Raw genomic sequence first — 21,183 nt, 5'->3', positions numbered from 1 at the left:
GACAAAATGGCAAGATTTCTGACCAATTTCCGATTGATCATCATCGGAATCACAAGACAAAAAGAAAGTACAAGATGAAGAGGAAAACAAGATGCAGTACTAATTAAATCTACGAAAGCACAATTCGCTATAGATAATTCCAAGAGTGGATAGCCTAGCTTAGTTAATCGCTAGATCTTGCAAGGACCTGGAGGTATCCACAAGAACATTTCATTCGTCCCCTAAAACCCAAATATTTCATCTAGCTAGATGCATCTTGAAAATAAAAAAGTAAGGCATTTACGAGCCTAATTAAGATGTACTTATACACACAGGGCCACAATACACACACAAAAACTAATTAAGCACGGGAGCAACAACTACAATGGCAGAATTTCCGAGCAATTTCCGGATCAACCTTCATTGGACCCATGATACTCTAAACCGGGTTGGCGAGGATTTTAAGATAAACAAAAAAAAAACAATGAACAAAAAAACTGGTTGGCGAGAATTTTACGATGAGCCTGTAAACCGGAAGAAGAAAGTAGAAAAAGGAAGTACACGAAAAGTAGTTGCACTTGCGCTACAACCAAACTATATTTATTGAGTTCTCCAGGAACGACTAGCCTAGTGAGGAATCCCGGCCGTCAGGTTGGACATCTGGTCCGATCTCCTCTGCGTCAAGAACCTCTGCAGCGACCTCACAAAGTCACGATCGACAGGGACTGCCCATGGCGGCGGCCATCTACAAGAGTTGTTCTTCCTTCCTCCCGGCCGGAAAAAGATGTCATTTACGAGACTAATTAACATCTAGTCTCCCAGGGGCCACAAGAGAAGCACATAACTAATTAAGCACGGGATTGAGAAACAACAAACAACACTACTGGCAAAATTTCTGACAAATTCCTGGGTGTGGATCTTCATCGGATCCACGATACAAAAAGAGAGTACACGATAGTTGCGCTACAACGAAACTGGAACTGCAGAAAATTAAACGAGCTAAGATAAACCCGGGAAGATACTTGAAGAAAAGGAAAACAAGGCGACGAACTAATCAAATCTGCGACAGCACACAGTTCGCAATAGAGAATTCCAGGAGCGGCTAATCTCTAGATCTTGGCTTGCAGGGCCGCGCAGATGGAGGGATCCCCGCCGTCGCGTTTCATGCCGCCGACGTGATTGACGTCTGATGCGGTCTCATCTGCGCGAGGAACCGATCCAGCGAGCTCAGGAGCGACGAGGGCTTTCCCCCCCCGGCAGCGGCCTTCTCCGCCTCCGAACACATCTTGTACCAGCGTTCGATCGCTCTCGCCTTCTCCTCGTACCCCCAAGCACCGCGAGCTTCTCCATCCAAGCCGAGGGCGTCGGCGGCGAGAGCGGCAGCCTTGTCCAGCACCTCGGTGGCTGTCAGGAACTCCATCGTGAACTCAGCAAGTATCTGGATGGAGAGGAGGGAGAGAGGAAGAGCGATGTGAGGTCGGGGATTGGTGGACGTCGAGTGAGGGAGAATGTGAGGATGGAGCCGGCTTTTATAGAACTCTGGAAGGTCCTGGGGTTGGTGGGAGAAAACAGTGTGCAGCCTGTGATACGATCGCTCACTGTCGCCACCACCGTATCGGCTTGTTTTGGCAAGCTGGCAATGGCCAAATCGCATGCCTTAATGGAGTATAGGCGTGTATGAATGTGCATGAGGACCACATATATAGAGAGAGGAGAGAGCACGGGTTAATTTCCTAGCTAGAGCACCTCTTGGTGCGAGCGTGAATGCACGACTTCTAATGCTATCTCTGGTTTATTTTGTTGCATGTACCTTCACTAGAAGAGCAAAACTCTTTCTTCGGATGCTAATCTCGTCCTACCCGTTCGATCATTCACATCTAGTACCCCGCTGCCGAGCACGCCACGCCGGGGCTCGCGCACATCTCTCCCTCATCTCAGCGCCGTCGGCTGTCTGCAGCTCCGCTACTCCACTTTTGGTGCTCCAACGAGCTGCCGTTTCAGCTTTGCCGGCCAGAGGTTGCAACACCCCTTGATAGCATGTCGGGCGGCCATCGTAGCATCGGCCAAAGGTTCGCTCGATCACCATCCATTTCCTTCCAATATATACGAAGTCACCACAGGTGTGTTGCAATAGGTGAGGTTATTTTGTCTTCTCTCGCTGAAGGAATAGTCCACCTCAATATGACAAGTGACATCAAATCTAGGGCCCTTTTGATCATCCAACCATATCGCATGATATTAACAGGAAAATGTTCCCTTCTTTAATTAACGAAACATCAAGTACAACATAGATGCAGCGTGGACAGGTCTTAAGATCAACATTCTTTGGTGCTTAGCCTTTCAAAGGGTAACAACTATCCTAACTTTTGACCTTGTTGCCAACGTGGGTACTCCAAATTATGTGCAACTTGTATTGTGATAACTGGCAGGAGATGTTGGTGTAGGCGCTCTGCATGGTGAAGCATGATCAATCAACACAGTGTTCTAGAGCCTAGCCCTACGGGATCGGCAACACCCTGCAACAAAGATAGAAGAGAAACAATCTCATCGATAGTCGTCAAGGTTATAGCGGGCTACACAAGCTAAGTTTGACTCCATCTTGCATCACCTACGAGAGACTAAGGCATTCTGGTGGAGGTGGTGTGTGAAGAGAGCTAGGATAATGGTGGTCTGTGTATCTGAAAAATTAAATCCATCTATCTAGCAAAAAAAGGTGGAGGTTCCATTTCCAGCTTTGCACTGGGAAATATGTGGAAATTATGTGGGGATTTGTGTTATTTTAGCTAGGAATGGCGAATCTAAGACTTGGGTTATAAGTAGGGGCGATTTGTGTGCTAGCCATTCTTTCCTAGGTAGGTTGGGTGAGTGCAAGGACTTGTAAGCAAAGTTCAACTTTCAGAATTTTTTTGAGCTCTCAGAATTTCAAATTCTATATTTGTTCAACTTCCATAGTTATTGGAAGATTTACATAGAAAAACTAAATGTTGAAAAAAAGACTTGTTGCGCTTGCCCACGTGGATGTTCCCCAACCACTGAGTTCCATGTAGGCGCGTTCCCGCGCATGGTCCCTCGTGCGCTTGTGGCAGGTAGAACCAGAGAGTCGGTTTGGGAAAAATAAGATGATTTCGTGCTCGGCACGTCATTTGCCCTAAATACCTATACTGAACATGTTGGACTGAGATTTTGTCTAGATCACAAATTCAAAGTTCAAACATTTTAAAGCAAAAAGAGCATGAAGCAATATGAACATTTGCACTGTTGCGGATCAGCTCATAGGCACGTCTCGTGTATGTCTGGCGCGCAGTTATAACTTCTACACTGGTTAAGGGAGACGTGGACAGGCAGGTTGGTAATGATATCTTCATTCGCGAGACGAGGCAAAAAACCTCTTATGTGTTTGATCGTATCTCTGAGCAACACGATGAAGCGGCGGACCCTGCCAGGCTGGGCCGCCGGACGCCATGAATCTTGTGGCCTGGAACTGTCGAGGCTTGGGGTTGGACTCGACAGTCGGCGAATTACGTGACCTGGTACGGTCCCACAACCCAGCGATGGTTTTCTTAAGTGAAACGAAAAAGAAATCAAGGGCTATGGACATACTCAAATGGAGTCTGGGGTTCTCAAATGGAGTGGCGGTCGATTGTGTTGGCCGGAGCGGTGGCCTAGCCCTCTGGTGGCGGGATCATGTTCAAGTCAAAGTGAGGCCTTGGTGCCAATATTACATTGATGCGGAGGTTGAATGTGAGGGGAAACTCTGTAGGATCACTGGATTTTACGGAGAACCACAGACAAAACTAAGAAAGAAATCATGGGATGTGATACGATATCTGAGGGCACAAGATGATCTCCCATGGATTTGTTTGGGTGATTTTAATGAGGCTCTGTTTCAAACGGACCAGCATGGGGGTAACCCAAGGAGTTTCTCGCAGATTGAAGACTTTAGAGACTGCCTCGCCGACTGCAGCTTGGCGGATCTCGGATTCTCGGGCTACCCTTTTACATGGGATAACAAGCGGGATGGTCAAGATAATATTCAGGTTCGGCTTGATCGGGCTACATGCAATGGTAGGTTTTTGTCCATCTTCCCGGAGACGATGGTCGAGCATATATTGGCGGAGGAGTCGGACCACCAAGCTCTCCTGGTGCATGTGATGGAGACGGCTCCGCAGCTAGGCAGGGGAGCGGACAGACCTTTTCGTTACGAGGAGGCCTGGACTCGCCACGAAAAGTACGATGAGATGGTCACGCAAGCTTGGGAAGCGGCGAGCACTGGAGAACAGGGGCTTGGTGCGGTTTGGAATAGGCTGGCTGCTATGACGGGGTCCATGCAAAGATGGGCTCGGGAGGTCTTTGGCTCAATTCGGCGACAAATAAAATTGCTCAAGGTACAGCTACTGGATGCAAAACAACGAGCTCTTACCACTGGATTCTCACTGGAGGTCCGGGAGCTAGAGGAACAGCTAAGGGAAATTTATGCCAGAGGAAATACTGTATAAGCAGCGATCTAGGGTGGATTGGGTACGGGCAGGTGACCAGAACACACGATTTTCAGAATAGGGCGTCCCATCGGAAGAGGAAAAATACGGTGAAAGCTTTAAGACGAGACGATGGCTCTGTGTGTCGGGTTGATGAGGATATGCGCAACATGGCTGCCAATTTTTATGAAAATCTCTTTACGTCGGATGGTTCCCAGGGTGTTGATGTTGTTTTACAGAACATTGCTCAGCTAGTCACTCCTGAGATGAATGGGTCACTGTTGGCGCCAATTTCAGACGAGGAGATTGAGAAGGCACTTTTTCAGATGGGCCCTACGAAAGCGCCGGGGCCGGATGGGCTACCAGCCCTTTTCTATCAACGATACTGGTCGTTAGTCCGAGATGATGTCTGTCGGGGGGTTAAGGATTTTCTGCATGGGGTGGGGGCGCCAGATGCTTTTAACGCAACAGTCATTGTGATGATACCAAAATGCAACTCGCCAGAACTCCTCGCACAGTTCACGCCTATTAGCCTTTGTAATGTTCTATACAAGATTGCGACAAAAGTTCTAGCTAATAGACTGAAAGTGATCCTGCCTATTCTTATTTCTGAGGAGCAGAGTGCATTTGTTCCGGGACGTCTGATTACGGACAACGTCCTGGTGGCTTATGAGTGTGTCCATGCGATTCGGAAGAGGAAGAGGAAGAAGCCGCTCTGTGCTGTGAAGTTAGACATGATGAAAGCATATGATAGAGTTGAATGGGCTTTCCTCCAGCGGATGTTGGAACACTTTGGGCTTGCACAGGACTGGATTAATATGATCATGCGTTGTGTACAGTCGGCCACCTTTTGTGTGAAGCTCAATGGTGGTTTATCTAGGGGTTTTTCACCTTCCCGTGGACTTAGACAGGGTGACCCTTATCGCCATACCTTTTTCTCTTCTGTGTTGAAGGTTTCTCCGCTCTTCTCAAAAAAGCACAAGGAGAGGGTAGCATCAAAGGAGTGTCGTTTGGGAGCACTGGCCCCCAAGTTACACATCTTTTGTTTGCGGATGATGGTATGGTTTTCCTTGAAGGATCACATGATAATATGGTTATGTTGAAAGATATTCTGGTGAGATATGAGGAGGCATCGGGCCAACGAGTTAATTTACAAAAGTCCTCTATTTTCTTTGGGAGAGGTTTTCAGGAAGAGGACAAGAATGAGCTCAAAGATGCATTGGGTGTCCAGTCTGAAGCTTTGAGCGAACGGTACTTAGGACTGCCAACACTGGTTGGACGGTCCAAGGAGGGTACCTTCAAATATGTGACAGAAAGCTCGAAAGGTAAAGTCGGTGGATGGAAGGGCCAAGGGCTGTCAAAAGCAGCGCGGGAAGTATTGATCAAGTCTGGATTACAAGTAGTACCCAACCACACCATGAGTTGTTTTCAGCTTACGAAGAAGATGTGCCGGAACCTGACCTCGATCTCTTCAAAATTCTGGTGGGCGGCAACAAATGGTGAGCGTAAGGTACACTGGATTTCTTGGCGGAAAATGTGTACATCAAAGCGGGATGGTGGAATGGGTTTTAGAGACCCCGAGGCTTTCAATCAAGCACTGCTGGCGAAGCAAGCGTGGAGGATTCTGCAGGTCCCATCTTCTTTGTGTGCTAGAGTGCTAAAGGCACGATACTTTAGCAACGACTCAATCCTGACGGCAACTGCGACCTCGTCTGCTTCGTATACCTTTCGAAGCATCTTACATGGGAGAGATCTACTGCGCGAGGGACTTATATGGCGCATTGGGGATAGTACTTCAGTGAATATACATCATGCGAATTGGATCCCTAGAGCAGGAAGTATGCGCCCTTTGGGGCAGGTTTTTGTTCCGGGTATGGCCAAAGTTGCTCACCTCCTAACTGCGGATGGCAGAAGATGGGATATAAACAAATTGCAAGACATGTTCTCTGAAGATGACGTGAACGATATCAAGCAGATCGCCATTGGGGGCCCTGGTACGGAAGACTACCTGGCTTGGAATTTCACAAAAAATGGCGACTTTGCTGTCCGTTCTGCATATCACTTGCATATGACACTGAACAATGCGAATTCTGGACGGCCGGAAGGTTCAAGTTTTGTGATGAAACATAAGGGATACTTGGCTCTATGGGATACTTCTGCTCCGGCCAAGGCTAAGATACACATGTGGAGACTGATTTGTAATGGCCTCGCTGTGGGGGCTGAGCTGCACCGTCGGAGGATTAAACCCGGTGTTTTTTGTGTAGCGTGTGGACGGGAGGAGACGGTGCTGCACCGTTTTTGGTCGTGTCAACACTCTGCACGGTTTTGGCAGCTTTTGCATTCAGAAAAGGGAGTTTCGGTGGCGACCCCACCGAGTCCAATCGACTCTCAGAGTGCATTAGCGAGCTGGCTGCTCGGGTGGCTTGCAGAAGCATCGGATGAGGATAAGGCGGCCATGATTCAAGCGACGTACGGGCTCTGGTTGGCACGTAACGAGGCGAGGGATGGAAGAATGATATCATCACCACATGAAATCATGGAGACGGTAGCTTCCCACATGAGGGATTGGCAGGATGCTCACGTGCGTGACCCTCGCCCGACAATGGTGCAGCCCAAGCAGAAATGGCGACCGCCGGATGGTGGGTGGCTAAAGGTCAACTCTGATGGAGCGGAGGAGGTGGAGCGGTGATCCGAGACCAAGACGGGGCATTCCCGGCGGGGCTCTGTCATTGTTTCAGGGGCGTTGACGATCCTGAATCGGTGGAGATTCTGTCCTGCAAGAGAGCTCTTGAGGTGGCGAAGGAAATTAATGCAGACAAGGTACACGTCGAGCTTGACTCCCAGCGAGTGGTACGGATGCTAACTAGCCATCAGAAGGAGCTGTCGAGTGCTGGGCCGTGGATACAAGAGATCAAGTCTCTGCTCAATTCGTTTTCCGATTTTAAAGTTACTTGGGTTCGCCGGTCTGCTAATGTTGCCGCGCATAGGTTAGCGAGAGTCGGTGTCGGTGATGAACTTTGTAAGGTTTGGTTCGGGATTCCCCCGGACTGTGTTCTTGATGTAATTTCGGATGAGATTCCGAACGCATACGATTAAATAAAGCGGCAATAGTTTTCCTCAAAAAAATGCACGGGAAAATGATCGAAGGCGCAATTCGTCGGTGCAAGTTTTTGGGGGACCGAAGTATGCTTACTTGGTCATTCGAGTCAGGTCCAAAGTGTCTCATGCCCATCTAGAATTCAACATAGACAGGTTCATCCATTTTTTAACAAAAAAAGGAAAAGGAAAAGGAAAGGCATGATATGCGTGTGCCCCATCGGTAGATCTATTGGTTAGATTTTGAGTAACTGCGTTGGGTACCCGTGTGCATCTACAAGAAAAGTTTTCGTCTGGATATGATGCATCAATCGAAATAAAATGAAGTCATTTACGAGCGTAATCAGCATCTAGTCACCCAGAGGGCCACACATCACACTCACAAAACTAGTTAGGCACGGGAACAACAATAAATTGGGCAAGATTTCTGACCAGTTTCCGGGGCGATCTTCATCAGATCCATGATACAAAAAGAAAGTAGGAGTACAACATAATTGTTCTACAACGATATTGCAAACAGAGGAAAACAAGATGAAGTAAATCTGCGACAACACAATTCGCAATAGATAATTCCACGAGCCGGTAGCCTAGCCTAGTTAATCGCTAGATCTTGCAAGAACCTGGAGAGGAGATGGAGGTATGCTCGCCATCACGTTTTAGTTTCACGTCCGATGCCAGCCCCGCCATGATCGACGTCTGATCGAGCGGCTTCAGCCTTCAGGAGCGACGGATCCTCCCCTCTGGCGGCAGCCTCCTCCACCTCTCGAGACCTCTTGGCCCAGTGTACGAGCACCCTCGCCTGCTCCTCCCGCCCCCAAGTACCGAGAGTTTCTCCTTCCTCGACGCCGGCGGCAACAACCTTCTCCAGCACCACAAGCACAAGGCTTGGTTGGTTCATCGTGAACCTGGCCGGCAAGGATCTAGGTGGAGAGGGAAGAGGGAGAGGGAGCGAGCAAGGTCTTGGATTGGTAGACGGAAAGGGAGAATGTGGAGGTGGAGCTGGCTTCTTTTTAAAGTTCTTGGGTGATTAGAATCATTTCCCAATATTTTTATAGTATTATAGTTCACACACAATTTTCTTACACATCCACATGGAAGACAACTCAAAAGGAAACTCTTGCAAAAGTGCTATAGACCATCGTAGTAGTACCTACTGTCCATAAATGTAGTACACATTAGTGTAGAAACAGAATACAAATTTCTATAAAAACACAAAATTTGCAGTGCATACACTAGTGCAAAATGCAGTAGAAGAATGTGGCTGAGACGAATACAATTGGGACCCGGTTTTGAAGATCTCATAAGAACTAATGCAATAGTGAAAAAGGATTCTGATCTAGACACTTTTTTTTTCTGGAATCTTTTTTATTTTGAGGAATCTAATTATTTTTTTCTGAAGAATCGATCTAGACACTGTTCAAGAGCACCTTTCAAGTTTCAGTATCGTTTTTTTAAAGGCTGACATCAATAATATGTTCTAGAAGTTTCAAGAACCATGAGAACTGCTGGTCTTAGATGATTTGTACACTTTCCAGATTGCTAGGAACGTAGAATACCCTCTCTACCACAGTGAGGAGTTTGGTGATTACAGAGCACTGACGTCTAATACATACAGGCAAATCATGCTGGGGCTAGGCTAACCCTGGCACCACCCCTCCACTACACAACAATAAGAGTGGCAGTGTGCCGTACCGCTGTAAGATGGATGTCAATTGCTATTGTCTACCCTGAAAATCAATTTGGTACTCCGCTAGTCGGTGTTCCTCATGCATGTTAGTTTTCACTACTGTCAGCTTGGTTGCTCATGGATCGTCGTCAGCACAGCATCTTGAGAATCCTTGTTCTCTGAATCTCGCTCCACGTTATGTACATTATGCATGAGCGTGAGAACTGGTGTATTTTTCTGCTAATAACCTGCAGAGAGTACCAACAGAATTCAGCAGTCAATACTTTCATGACGAATTCTGCGCATAGTTGAGCTAAAGCTAACACTTCCAAATGTTAACTTCTGAACTTGGCAGTTCAAATAGCAGTCAGAAGTACTGAACTACTGAAAATTGACGAAAACCCTTAGAACTAAACCTGAGATTAACACAATCTAACAGTCATGGCTGGAGAAATCTTAGGATAGCTAAATGAGACATTATTTCCTAGCTGTGGTACACTTTCCGTATGCATTATAACTTATAAGCAGTACTAAGCCGGGGTAACTCAAGGTTCAGTTCGTTTTGCTGGTTTAAGAGATGAAAATAGAAGGAAGTACTAAAATATAAAGAGATGGTGTAAAATACACATCATACTTAAAATCATGAGAAAAATAAAGACAAAAATGATATAGGGCAATTGAGTGAAACGAGCATGAGAAAAGACTTATCAATTCAAACTTGGTGTACCTTGTGCTTCAAACTTCCGAGCAAGGGTTCTTGTGAGTGGATTTCTCTCGCTACAAGTTACCACAACTCAACCAGCTCCCGAAGGCTTTACACTTGTTTGTGGCATGCTCCCTCGTCGAATTAGAGCAGTTTCTACTGAAAATACAAGCAAGCTACCGTCCTTGGTTCCTGCTATGAAGCACTCCTCAGGGGTCATAGCTAGAGAAGTGATTGCCTTCCCAGCTCCAGCATACTTCCAAACAATATCAAGAGAATGCATAGAACACAGAACTATTTGCCCATGCTCACCAGCACAAGCCATGAACTCTCCACAACAACTAAGTTCCATGCAATTGAGACGTCCAATGGACGTTGCCGAAGCAATATGTTTTCCATTGATAGAATGCATGTGCAAGGATAGGTCAATTTCAGAATACAGTACCACCCTTCCATGCCTTGTTGCCACCAACTTTGATAAACCAAAGCCAGATGGATGCCGAATGGATCTGACATATCTCCCTTCACGCAGTGTATGGAAAATACAAGTTCCATCTTTCGATCCACTGACAACAATGTCCAGTTCTGTGCTAACAAATAAACATGTTATGATGTCATCATGACCGCACAAGATATGAACAGGCCTTTCCATTATAATATGATCATTTTCTGAAATTTCAAAATTTGCAGTCCTCATTTTTCTCTCACTTGGTCTGCCTCGAAACGCATGCCAGACCATAACAGTTGTGTCATAACTTCCAGTTGCAACCACATTTCCATCGGATGAAACTGCATCACAAAAGTTTCTAACAATGAAAAGGGGAAACAAGAACAATGACAACTAGGACGAGAAATTTCATAAGAAGCAATATGGAACGACAAGAACCATTTACATTTTAAAAATCCAGTCAACGTACAAAAGACAGAAAACAAACAATCGAATGGTCACACAAGGACCCAGAAAATGCCTAATAAAATGAGATAACCAGATCATTAATTTAAAATTTGCTGCTCCGTTTTACTATCCAACATGCATGAAACAAGGATATGAAGTGGTCAACAGACTTTATTCCTCACCACAAACTACTTCACATCCATTGTGGAAATGCAATCGAGAGAGACGGAGAACATGGCTTATTTCGAGGGGCGCAAGAGCAAGATTTGTTAGCACACGAGGCATATTTTTTTAGGATTGCGAGTTCTTGCATGCAGAGCCTCCAGACCTGTAGTGGTTGCAGTAGGGTTTTGGTCTTCTTCTTTCTTATTCCCTCCGTCTCATAATATAAGATGTTATTACAACAATGTTTATATTATGGGACGGAGGGAGTAGCTTTTAGGCTTCTTCTTTGGCTGTTTACTATAGTTATTTTGGTTCTTTCTGGTTTTGCCGGTTAACCCTTGTAACCTTTTGTGACATGTTTGTGTTCTTCTAATATAAAACGGCCCATATTTGGGTGTGCATGAGCAAATGATTGCAAATTCTGTTACAATTCCAGCTAGGGAACTACAGAAGTAGGCTAGTGCCCTGGGGGTAAGGAAGTCGAGTTGTTTAATCTCCACACTCCTAGGACCGGCTTGGGTACCCATATCTTGGTCAAAGCGAGAGCTACGGACTCCAAAATAATCTGGAAACTTGAAAATAAAATGGATAACATAAACCCGTTAAAATGTCTGTACCTGCAACACAGCCAACAACATCCTTATGCTGCCTGATGCTCTGCACAATTCTTCCATCACTGAGAGAAATTATCTGGAAACTGTTTTCCCAATTTCCACATAAAATCAAATACTTGTCGCTGTTAATTTGCATAGTTGCTAAGAGCTGTCTTCCAAATTTGACGTTCTCAGCCAGGAAAGTGCCAATTTTACGAGGGGAGATAACATCTGAACCAACCCCAAAGAAATTTTCCTACAAAAATAAATAAGTGTTACCAACAAAAGTATATACTAACATGTCAATATTTATATCATTTTATGGTGTTGTAGTCAGGAGAAACCTGTGGTCCAGAAAAGGTGAAATTTCCACCTAACTGCATCCGTGTTGTCAACCACAGCTTCACTGATAATATGAGTCCCTCATTCATCAGTATAATTGTGTTATCCAACAAGCCAATAAATAGTACAGCCGACATATGGCTGATTGTGCTAGAAACACTTGAAGTTAATGTTATTGACTGTGGTGCAAAATACAGTGGATGGGCAATTGGGATAGGAGGCCCTCTTCTTGGATGTTTCACACGAAAAATCTGGATAGGTGTCTGTCCAAAATTCGCAATCTGATCCTCAATAGCATATTTCTGTAACATGTCATCCATGTTTTCCAGATCAACTGCGCCTTCGTATGTCACATAGTAAAATATGTTTGCTGCCTATAAAAGGTAAAATATATAGATCAAATAATATTCCATTGCTAGAGTTTCAAAGACGCTGGCAAAAATAACCTAATTGCACCTCAACGGCAGGCTGTCCCCGCTGCTTGTACCCAAATATGAGATCAATCCAGTGATGGAGATTAGAGCTCACATATTCACTTTCAAGTGCTTCTCTGTTGATGTGAATGAATTCTTCTGGAGAACCCTAAATGTTTGAATGAAGTAAATTATATCAGGAAAAGTACCAAATTACTAAAATAGGATGCGGTTGAACACCAAAGAAATTGAAGATGCGCGTGCAAACCAGTAGACTCTCACTTATAACAAGCATGCTAAATAGAGAGCTACATGAACATCAGAACATGAACTGACATAATTATTCAACAAATTGCTCTTTGCAACATTACAAGTTTATGGAGTTGATCTTGTTAGTAGTGATGGTCAAATCAAAAAGACATTTTCTAGGGAAGACTAGTCTAGCAGCTTCCACATAAGAAAATCCATCTTTTATTTAGAAAGCTGGCTCAACTCTCAAATCTCATAACTGAGATGGTACATTACACAGCATGTGAATATTACAAAAGACCAAACTAATTGTCATTAGAATAAAAATAAAGCTATCCTAGTGGACAAGTAATTCATCAAGATAACAAATATGAAAATCATATAGATAACTGACAAAAAGAAGTATCCATTACCTTCGCCCATGGAGGGAGAGCAACATCACCTAAAGGTTCACCATCCTGCTTAATACCAAGATGATATGAATTTGAATTTTCAAGAAACTCAGGCATATAGAAGAATTCAGGAATAAGCTCTTTGACATCACTTGAATTTGATAAGCTGTTTCTGTAAGCGCCGTCAATGCTCTGGAAAAGACGATCTGCATGGTCAAACTTGCCACCCTGTACAAGGAAGTGTCAGACAGGCACAAATGCTGAACAATTATCACATATTAAAGCTACTGCTTTATGAATTATGGTGAAAATGTGGCATGACAAGTGCTGTATTAAGTATCAACAGAAGATGAATGACATTGTGATAAGAGAACACAATGCTCAGTTTTGAAAAATATATGGTGAGAAATATTCTATGACAAGCACATTAACAACCTGAAGGCTACGATGCAGGGTTGTAAAAGGTTCGAGCCTGAGAAGGTAATGAAGAACGATTCCCATGCTAGAGTAGTGAGATCCATAATAAAAACTGCAGCAAAAAGATTCACGGTTCTTAGTACAATTGATGTGAACTCAAACAACAACAAAAGGGAAACCAAAGGAACTGTTTTTAAGAGTCAAGATCTAACCTCGGTATATCAGGATCACAGAAATTAAGATATCTATCTTCAAGATCCTGACAATAGCACATTGTTTATGAGGTTCTCATAAGGGATGCTAACCTAGTTCATGAAAATAAGTACTCAACAGTTACCAGACCTTAAATCGTTTCTCGTCCAAAGCACCAACCGGCTTTGAGAGATCCCTAAAAGTAGATGACTTGTTGAAATCTACATTTTCTGAGGCATAATCAGCCAGAACCCATGGAAATATAGGGTACTGAGTTAAATCATTGTAAGATCGTCCAGCAAGGGTATTAAGAATCATTAGATACTCAAAATTACTGATTTCCCTCCTTTTCCATCTTTCCTTGGCATTCTCAGCTATTTCAAGTGCAACTCGCCTGTCAACAAATGAAATGACACTATTTTTGTCTTTAATACTTCCTTTAGGAAACAAGGCATCATTCCTGAGGGAAACTAAGAGAGACCCGGCCCTTTTAACATCCTTTTGGGAGGAGAAGTTTAAAAATATAGGTGCATTTGAATCATCAAAGAATATCTCCATTGCAGTATACTGTAGTAGGTAGCGTATCCAGTGAACTCCTTTTATCTGAAACAAACACGGAAGAAAGAAGATGAAAAGAGTGAGCAAGAAAAATAGAGTGACAGAGAGAGGGGTGCACATACCTTCGCTATATTCCACCTCCTGTGATGTTTGATTTTATTAGATTGGTTTTGCATCAAGCCGCCATTGATTCTAATCAAACTGTCTCGACAACCATAAAGTCTCTCCGCACAGCCCAGCTCGTTCTTCCTATCAGAATCTTTCTTATCTTTGAATTTGCTGAAAACAGATGATCCTCCAGTCCCTTCAACCAAAAAATCAAAAGAAAAATGTAGAACAGTTCGTGTGATATTTAACTGCCCTGCCAGTTTTCTCTTTGGGGTTACAAGAACACAATGAACTGAACATAGCACCTGGAAAATAGAAAGCAAACAGCAATCAACATCTGTCCAGTACCTTCAGGTAAATTTTATGCTAACTTTTTTTACCTTGGTATAATCACTATCTCCATTAGTAGATGATGTGTCTTTCTTATTCTGAACAGTAGTGCGATGATCTGAGGAATCTGCAGCATTATTCTGGTTTTGGTTCTCTGAAGGACTGTGGGAAGATTCACTTGTATCATTAGTGTCCTCAAATAGTCCATAACCACTATCATCTGTGATTCCTCGCACGCCTTTCAGAAGGAATCGCTTCATTTTCTCAGGAACTTTGGTGCTAAAAGAAGGTTGGTCAAAAAATGGCTCTGTAATTTCATTCCTAGAGGATGAAGGTTGGCAAAGACGTTCATCAAACATGTAATTCCGCTTGAGCTTGAACCTCCGCCGCCATTTATCTTCTGTTTTGTCAAGTTTCCAGTGAGTCAGAGCATCATTCGGAAAAGGGTTTGCAGACCATGGTCCCCTCTCATCAATCAGAGCACGGAAAATATGTATCCACTTATCCTGATGCAAGAGGCAAATAATTACTATATGACTATTTTTGAAGTATATATGAATTGCCCAACCATCTCCATCAGGTCGGACTTTTAGTTCTACTGGTTGGTGCGTGGAACTTAAGATGGTATCGAAGTCAAGAGGCCTTGGGTTCAAGTGTCGGCTTCACAATTTAAACAAAAAATTGCTTGCCCTCTTTCTGTTCACGTTTAGACCTAATTGAGCCATACGTCAGAGAGGGTTTGGATTGACCAACCTTCTCTATCAGTTTGGAAAAAAAATTGAAACATCAGTTTGGACAGTTGGCTCTACTGGTTTGTGCATGAAACTTAATAACTACTCCCTCCGCTCAGAAATAAGTGACGTGGTTTTAGTTCAAATTTGAACTAAAACCACGTCACTTACTTCCGAACGGAGGTAGTATATGTCTTCCAAAACTCAAAAAGGCATTGGAAATTTGGCAGTATTTCACTTACTGCAACAATTTGCTGATCCTCATCAAAAGCAAGTTGAAAAGCTGCTTTTCTACTGTCATCTGAGGAAAGTGCAGAACTGATGGAGAGATGTATCTGATCATCAACGATCTGCACCAGTTGTGTCTCTTTAGTAAAACGCTCGTTAAGTTTAGAGTTTAGTTTTTGTAGATTCCTTAAGCGATCAGCCTGAACAGCATGCATATGCTTAACCTCGTAAGCAGCCTGAAAAACAAATATGACTTTGTCACCACTTAGAAACAAATATGTGTTCTAACATCGTTCGTACATCCAAAAAAAGAATAAACATATAAAGAACGGTTCATCCCCCTTCCCGGCCCACCATGCTAATAAAATGAAAAGGAAAAGACAAACAGCCATACAGCATGCAGTCAACACCATTAGTTGAAGTTGTGCCGCTTGAAACATGTCCTACTCAATGAACTGCTACAAATTTCTAAGACGGCAACAAAAGGTTCTGAACAAATATAAACATAAGGACCAAGGAACAAACCGTGGCAAGAACACGATCCTTCTGTATAAAACTAAGAATGAACCCAGCCTCTTTATTGCTGTTGACTTCAATAGAATCATCTCTGCCCAAGATATTAGTAACAAGCATGGCCTTGCCATATATGATAGTTTCGAGAATCAAGTGTGATAAAACATGGAAGCGTGCACCATCATCAAGTTGCCCATACTGAGATCGCACAACGAGTAAAGACCTGTACCAAGAAAGGAGTTAGAATAATATTTTACACAAGCTTATAACAAAGCTCGATGTATTCAGCATACCATATTAGAAAATGCAGCTTGTTTTTGCTTTGGTCATCGTCTGCAATGAGCAAGGGAAGCAATGACATGAACTGCAGAACACACTTGGATGCATTTTCCAATCCAGCTTTGCAGAGGTACAGAATAACAAGGTGAAAGAAAATTCTCGGGAATATCTCTTCCCTCAATATCGTTGCTCTGTCAGCAAATATATTCATTTTTGCAATACCACTGGATACAACAACAGCCGCCATTTCTGCACCAGGGACGTTCAGAGACTCGACCAATCCACGTGCCCTTTGCCCCAGGGACGGGGCTACAACATTTTGGGGACTCTTCGGGATCAATTTGCTTGGTCCTTTCCCATTCAAATTACATATAATACTCCATACCTTGTCAAAGAAGCTCCACCAATCATCACTTACTTCATCCCCAGCAGCAAATTGGCACGAGCTCCAAGGAAAACTGATAATTGATATCTTCGTTAGAATATCGATGTGCAGCTCCTCAAGTTTAGAAATTTAACAAATCCGAAACAAATCAAAATCTATGGAAAGGCATTGTTCAGCTTGGGAATAATAGCAGTTTAACATATCAGCTTCAGGTTGTGTATGACTCGAATATAAATATTAAATTGTTTAACTACCGGTCTGAGCTCATTGATGTAAATGCAGCTTTATTTTTCCTTGGAGATAACACCAAAGCTTGGCCTCTCGATGCATAGATAGAAAAACAGTGGGTCTGTATACAAGCCTAAGACCAGAAAACCCTAGACACACCCAAAAGAATAAATGCTGTTGGCAAGCAGCACAAGCTGTCGCCTCCGATTTGTCGTGTCCAAACAAGCTGATGAAAGAAGGGGAGCCTTGGCGCAGCGGTAAAGCTGTTGCCTTGTGACCATGACCATGAGGTCACGGGTTCGAGTCCTGGAAACAGCCTCTTGCAGAAATGTAGGGAAAGGCTGCGTACTATAGACCCAAAGTGATCAGACCCTTCCCCGGACCCTTTGCAAGCGGGAGCTACGTGCACCGGGCTGCCCTTTAAACAGGCTGATGAAACTTAGATGCTTTCTGTTGAAGAGGCACTCATTACAGGATAAGAGAATATCTTACAAGGCCACCAAAGAAAACATTGATATAAAAGGTAATCCAGTGTTAATTCTGCAGGCGGGAGGAAACCCTAACATGACACAGAAAGCCCTGTGTATCGATCCTGAAACAATGCCATGGTGATCTTGATGATCTGACTGCCTGACATAAGACGCATGGCTTGTTTAGGTCAGGCAATGGTACCTCAGCGAATGGGTTTGATGCTCGGTCCTTTGCTCCCTCGCCTTTGCTGCCTTAGCACCTATCTCAGCACCTGGGTTCGATCACCTAGTGTATGCCATCAGAGCCATTCGGAGGACGGCCATTCTTGTGATCCCTCTTTGGTGTGCCTTGCTTTACCGCAAGTAGTGTGGAGGCCTGAAGCAGTGCAGCCACAACAGGGTACGGCTGAGGCATCTGTGCAAGGAGTGGATGCACTGGGAAAGGAGTGGAGATACGTCGCCTAGGGCGGGGACAGTAGAAACACAACAGGGCTGGCAACCAGTGGTCAAATGGTGGTAACCCTGACCGTAACCTGGGCTCCTGGCACAATACTGCAATATGCACCTCGGAATGAAAAGGGGTAAAATGGACAGGTAAAGCAAATGCATGTACAACAATACAAGGAGTGAGAATGCAGGTATAAGCAGTACTCCACATCTAGCTACACAAGACTCGCATATTTAGCAATAGTAACAAAGCATTTTATGCAGGAAAACATAGGGAAAGAACTAGTACCTTCTGCACTGGCCATTGGTCTCAGCATCTAAAATTTCATTTACTGTAAGCTTAATATCTAATTTCCATTTGTCATCGGATGAAGATTCGTCTGTAGTGCTAGGAGATGGAAACTGTAAATGAAAAAGAACAGTATTGAAATGTGTGTATAGAATAAATTATTTTCTGTTTCATAGAAGTATGCTTCAAAGTTTACCAAGAGTTTAATTCCTATTTGATTGACAAGCAACTCCTGGATAAGCTTCAAAAGATGTAAGACATTATCACAGCCAGGCTGTGAAAGGAAAATATTTTCTTCCGAAGATGTCTGAAGCAGGCTCCCAACTATATCATCGAGTATGTCCCGCAGCAAATAAGAACTTGATAGTTGTCCCTGCAGATTCATTAATCCAAGTAATGTCATCAGAATCGGACAAAAGATATATGGTACCAAGCTGTTCATATAAAAGGAGATAACACCAAACCTGGTCAAATTTCAGAAGGAAAAAATGAACTGTATCTTCAAGCTGGTGCCAGCCACCTTTTACAGAGCTCAGGTAGTATGAAAGGACCAACGAGTACAACTTCCTCACAAGAATTAGTTCGTTGATCTCCACATTGTCCAGTTCAGCTTTAGGAGCTGGTTTGTACTCCTTAATTACATCCAGATTTGTCGATGTCTCAAGCCAAGAGTTCCAACCATGCTCCTGATAAAATCATCCCAGGATTAACACGTAGTGAGTAATTTATATAGAGCTAAGAAAATAATCAGTACCATTAATGCCTCGATGTTCGTGGGGTTTGAACAGAGTAAACCAAGAAGCTTAGTTAAGATTCTCATGCGAGCTGAAGAATCTTGACAAGACTGCATATAATTGAAGATGCAAACCAAAATCCGAGGAAGGAAAAATTGATCCAAGCTTGAAGCGTTGGAATTTGTATCTTTTGATGGATCAGACTGAGAATGTTCTTGTAGGACCTATACAGGGAAAACAGCAGACCACATTTGCAGTTTCAGTTAATTACCAAAAGTTATGGTAAAATAATAAAATGAAACAGTAACATGACACAAAACTGTCATTATGACCTGTTTTGGACTGGTTCTACCCAAAAGAACATCGAAAAAAGTTGCACTAGAATTATCTGAGGGTGGAAATCTCAAGAGCCGTTCAGATATTACATGGAAAAACAATTGAGGTGCTGATATCATTTCTTTTCTAGATTTTCCTGTGGGTAAGGTAAATAATATTGCTCCTTTCTTCTCTGATGGAATCCCGACCAAAAGCTTTCCAAGGAGCTGAAGCCCCAACAATCTGATTGGCTCAAATTCCCTGAGAAATGAACCAAGTCAGATATACCAAAAGAAACATACTACCTACGTTAAACAAGTACTCCCTCACTCCCAAAATAAGTGACTCGACTTTATACTAACTTTGTACTAAAGTTAGTACAAAGTCGAGTCTCTTATTTTGGGACGGAGGGAGTATGACATACCTAGATATTATGGGTTCTCACAATCATGTTTTTTGTAGTAACATACAAAATCCAGTGATGCAATGCACAGAAGATGGAAGGTAAACAGATCACCGCAGAAACAAAAAGGTTCTTGCAAACAAAACTCTAGTTTTCAGCCCAGAACTTTGGCACAAATCCAATTAACAAGAACGAACTACGGAAGCATCTATATTACGACCATGAACTATGAAAATAGTTTACTTTACCCTCTCGACCTAATTTGAAGTGGTTTAAATCTGATGTGGACCCAGTAGACAAGTCTATGCGGGTCCAAGAAGAGATTGACATCCTCTTTACCTCTCTCTTTCTTCTTCCCCAAAATGAATCAGTCTATATGTAGGGAACATCACACCCTGTTCCATTTAATGAGTTCTGTCACTGAACCTTGGACTCACTATTAAGAATTTTTAAGAATGACAAAGAGGTCAAGGGAGAAAAATTGTTCACATAGATGCCAATGCCACATCATTTAAAACACACGTGTGGCACAAATCTCAACCAAAACCACCTGCCAGACCAAGCGAGAGGTAAATTGAACTGTTCTCCTAGTTCAGGGTTGTAACTAAGCAATTTCCTAGTTCAGGGTTGAAAGTCAGTCTTTTCTAGAGTTCGCGGTTGAAGACTAAAACATGGAGATGGATGTCTATGCTACAAAAACTTGTACATGGAAAATGTGGGTGTCGCTGAATAAATTACACATCAGTGAACTGAAATTGTGGTAAAGCGAACTCCCTTTTTTTCTGACCAAATGGACAGACATTTCTGAAACATGAGTCATTCAATACTGCAGGAAGCAGGTCAGAATACAGTAGTGATAGCACACATGCAGAGCATCGACAATAAAGAATTCAGGGGCATCAGTGACAGTCATGACACACCATGTTCAGCTAGGCCCTTCTATATGGTTCAAGATGCTGAGATAGGCAGAAAATGAGCTCTAGAGCCTTATAATGGTGCATGAATGTTACACAACCACTATCCTCACCATTCAATCTGCTCCAATATTCATGTGGTCCATTTTGTTGTTCATTTTTCGTAATTTGCAAAATTCCTTGAGGGAAATCATCACAACCAAATAACTGAGTCAAAGAAAATCACAATCTCTGGAAATTTTCTGTGTTGTTTTGTGGTTTATCAAGCATCCAATTACTTTACACAAGCAAGCAACTAAATTTTTAACCATGGTGAAGTACCATCAGGTCTGATTTGCGTGATAAGCAACATCTCGATTTATATGTTGTGTATTAGTTAGCACAAACTAATGTACATAAAGAAATTAGCTCTGGATAGTGATCAATGAAAATATATTACCTATTAAGAAGATTTAAGAAAATGCAACAGCCACCAAGGACATTTACGTGTTCCAAGAAAGATGACAAAACTGAATCATGTGAAAGAGCGCGAAGGATCATATTCAGTATGTCCTCGATGCATGCTATGTCTTGGCTCCTCTCAACAAATGATATAAGAGCTCCTATATCAGCTGGAGAAATTTTGAGCCTGTGAAATAAGTACAACTATAAGATATCTACATAAGAAATCAAAG

General features: G+C 43.2%; 1 protein-coding gene across 2 annotated transcripts in view; it reads right to left on the bottom strand.

Annotated features, from left to right (window-relative positions):
- Window positions 1–8,970: 8,970 nt before the first annotated feature.
- LOC119329053 (BEACH domain-containing protein B-like) overlaps window positions 8,971–21,183 on the bottom strand; it is a 29,573-nt gene continuing 17,360 nt past the window's right edge. Inside the window, exons 21-40 of one of the 2 annotated variants that reach the window (XM_037602040.1) lie at window positions 20,949–21,137; window positions 19,210–19,453; window positions 18,898–19,101; window positions 18,608–18,829; window positions 18,340–18,516; window positions 18,144–18,256; window positions 16,339–16,782; window positions 16,058–16,268; window positions 15,547–15,768; window positions 14,624–15,079; window positions 14,258–14,548; window positions 13,728–14,180; window positions 13,598–13,644; window positions 13,404–13,497; window positions 12,990–13,196; window positions 12,371–12,496; window positions 11,917–12,288; window positions 11,597–11,828; window positions 9,944–10,708; window positions 8,971–9,464 (exon numbers count right to left, since the gene is read on the bottom strand). In XM_037602040.1, coding sequence (XP_037457937.1) covers window positions 10,011–10,708; window positions 11,597–11,828; window positions 11,917–12,288; window positions 12,371–12,496; window positions 12,990–13,196; window positions 13,404–13,497; window positions 13,598–13,644; window positions 13,728–14,180; window positions 14,258–14,548; window positions 14,624–15,079; window positions 15,547–15,768; window positions 16,058–16,268; window positions 16,339–16,782; window positions 18,144–18,256; window positions 18,340–18,516; window positions 18,608–18,829; window positions 18,898–19,101; window positions 19,210–19,453; window positions 20,949–21,137 — 5,002 coding nt within the window. In that variant the 3' untranslated portion in view covers window positions 8,971–9,464; window positions 9,944–10,010. The remainder of the gene's footprint in view (window positions 9,465–9,943; window positions 10,709–11,596; window positions 11,829–11,916; window positions 12,289–12,370; window positions 12,497–12,989; window positions 13,197–13,403; window positions 13,498–13,597; window positions 13,645–13,727; window positions 14,181–14,257; window positions 14,549–14,623; window positions 15,080–15,546; window positions 15,769–16,057; window positions 16,269–16,338; window positions 16,783–18,143; window positions 18,257–18,339; window positions 18,517–18,607; window positions 18,830–18,897; window positions 19,102–19,209; window positions 19,454–20,948; window positions 21,138–21,183) is intronic. The other variant, XM_037602041.1, reaches the window with a different exon arrangement.

The sequence above is a fragment of the Triticum dicoccoides genome, chromosome 7A (genome assembly GCF_002162155.2).
Source record: "Triticum dicoccoides isolate Atlit2015 ecotype Zavitan chromosome 7A, WEW_v2.0, whole genome shotgun sequence".
In the NCBI taxonomy this organism is placed as follows: Eukaryota; Viridiplantae; Streptophyta; class Magnoliopsida; order Poales; family Poaceae; genus Triticum; species Triticum dicoccoides.
Note: the sequence above shows the minus strand (reverse complement) of the source record. Positions and strands in the feature narration are given on the sequence as shown.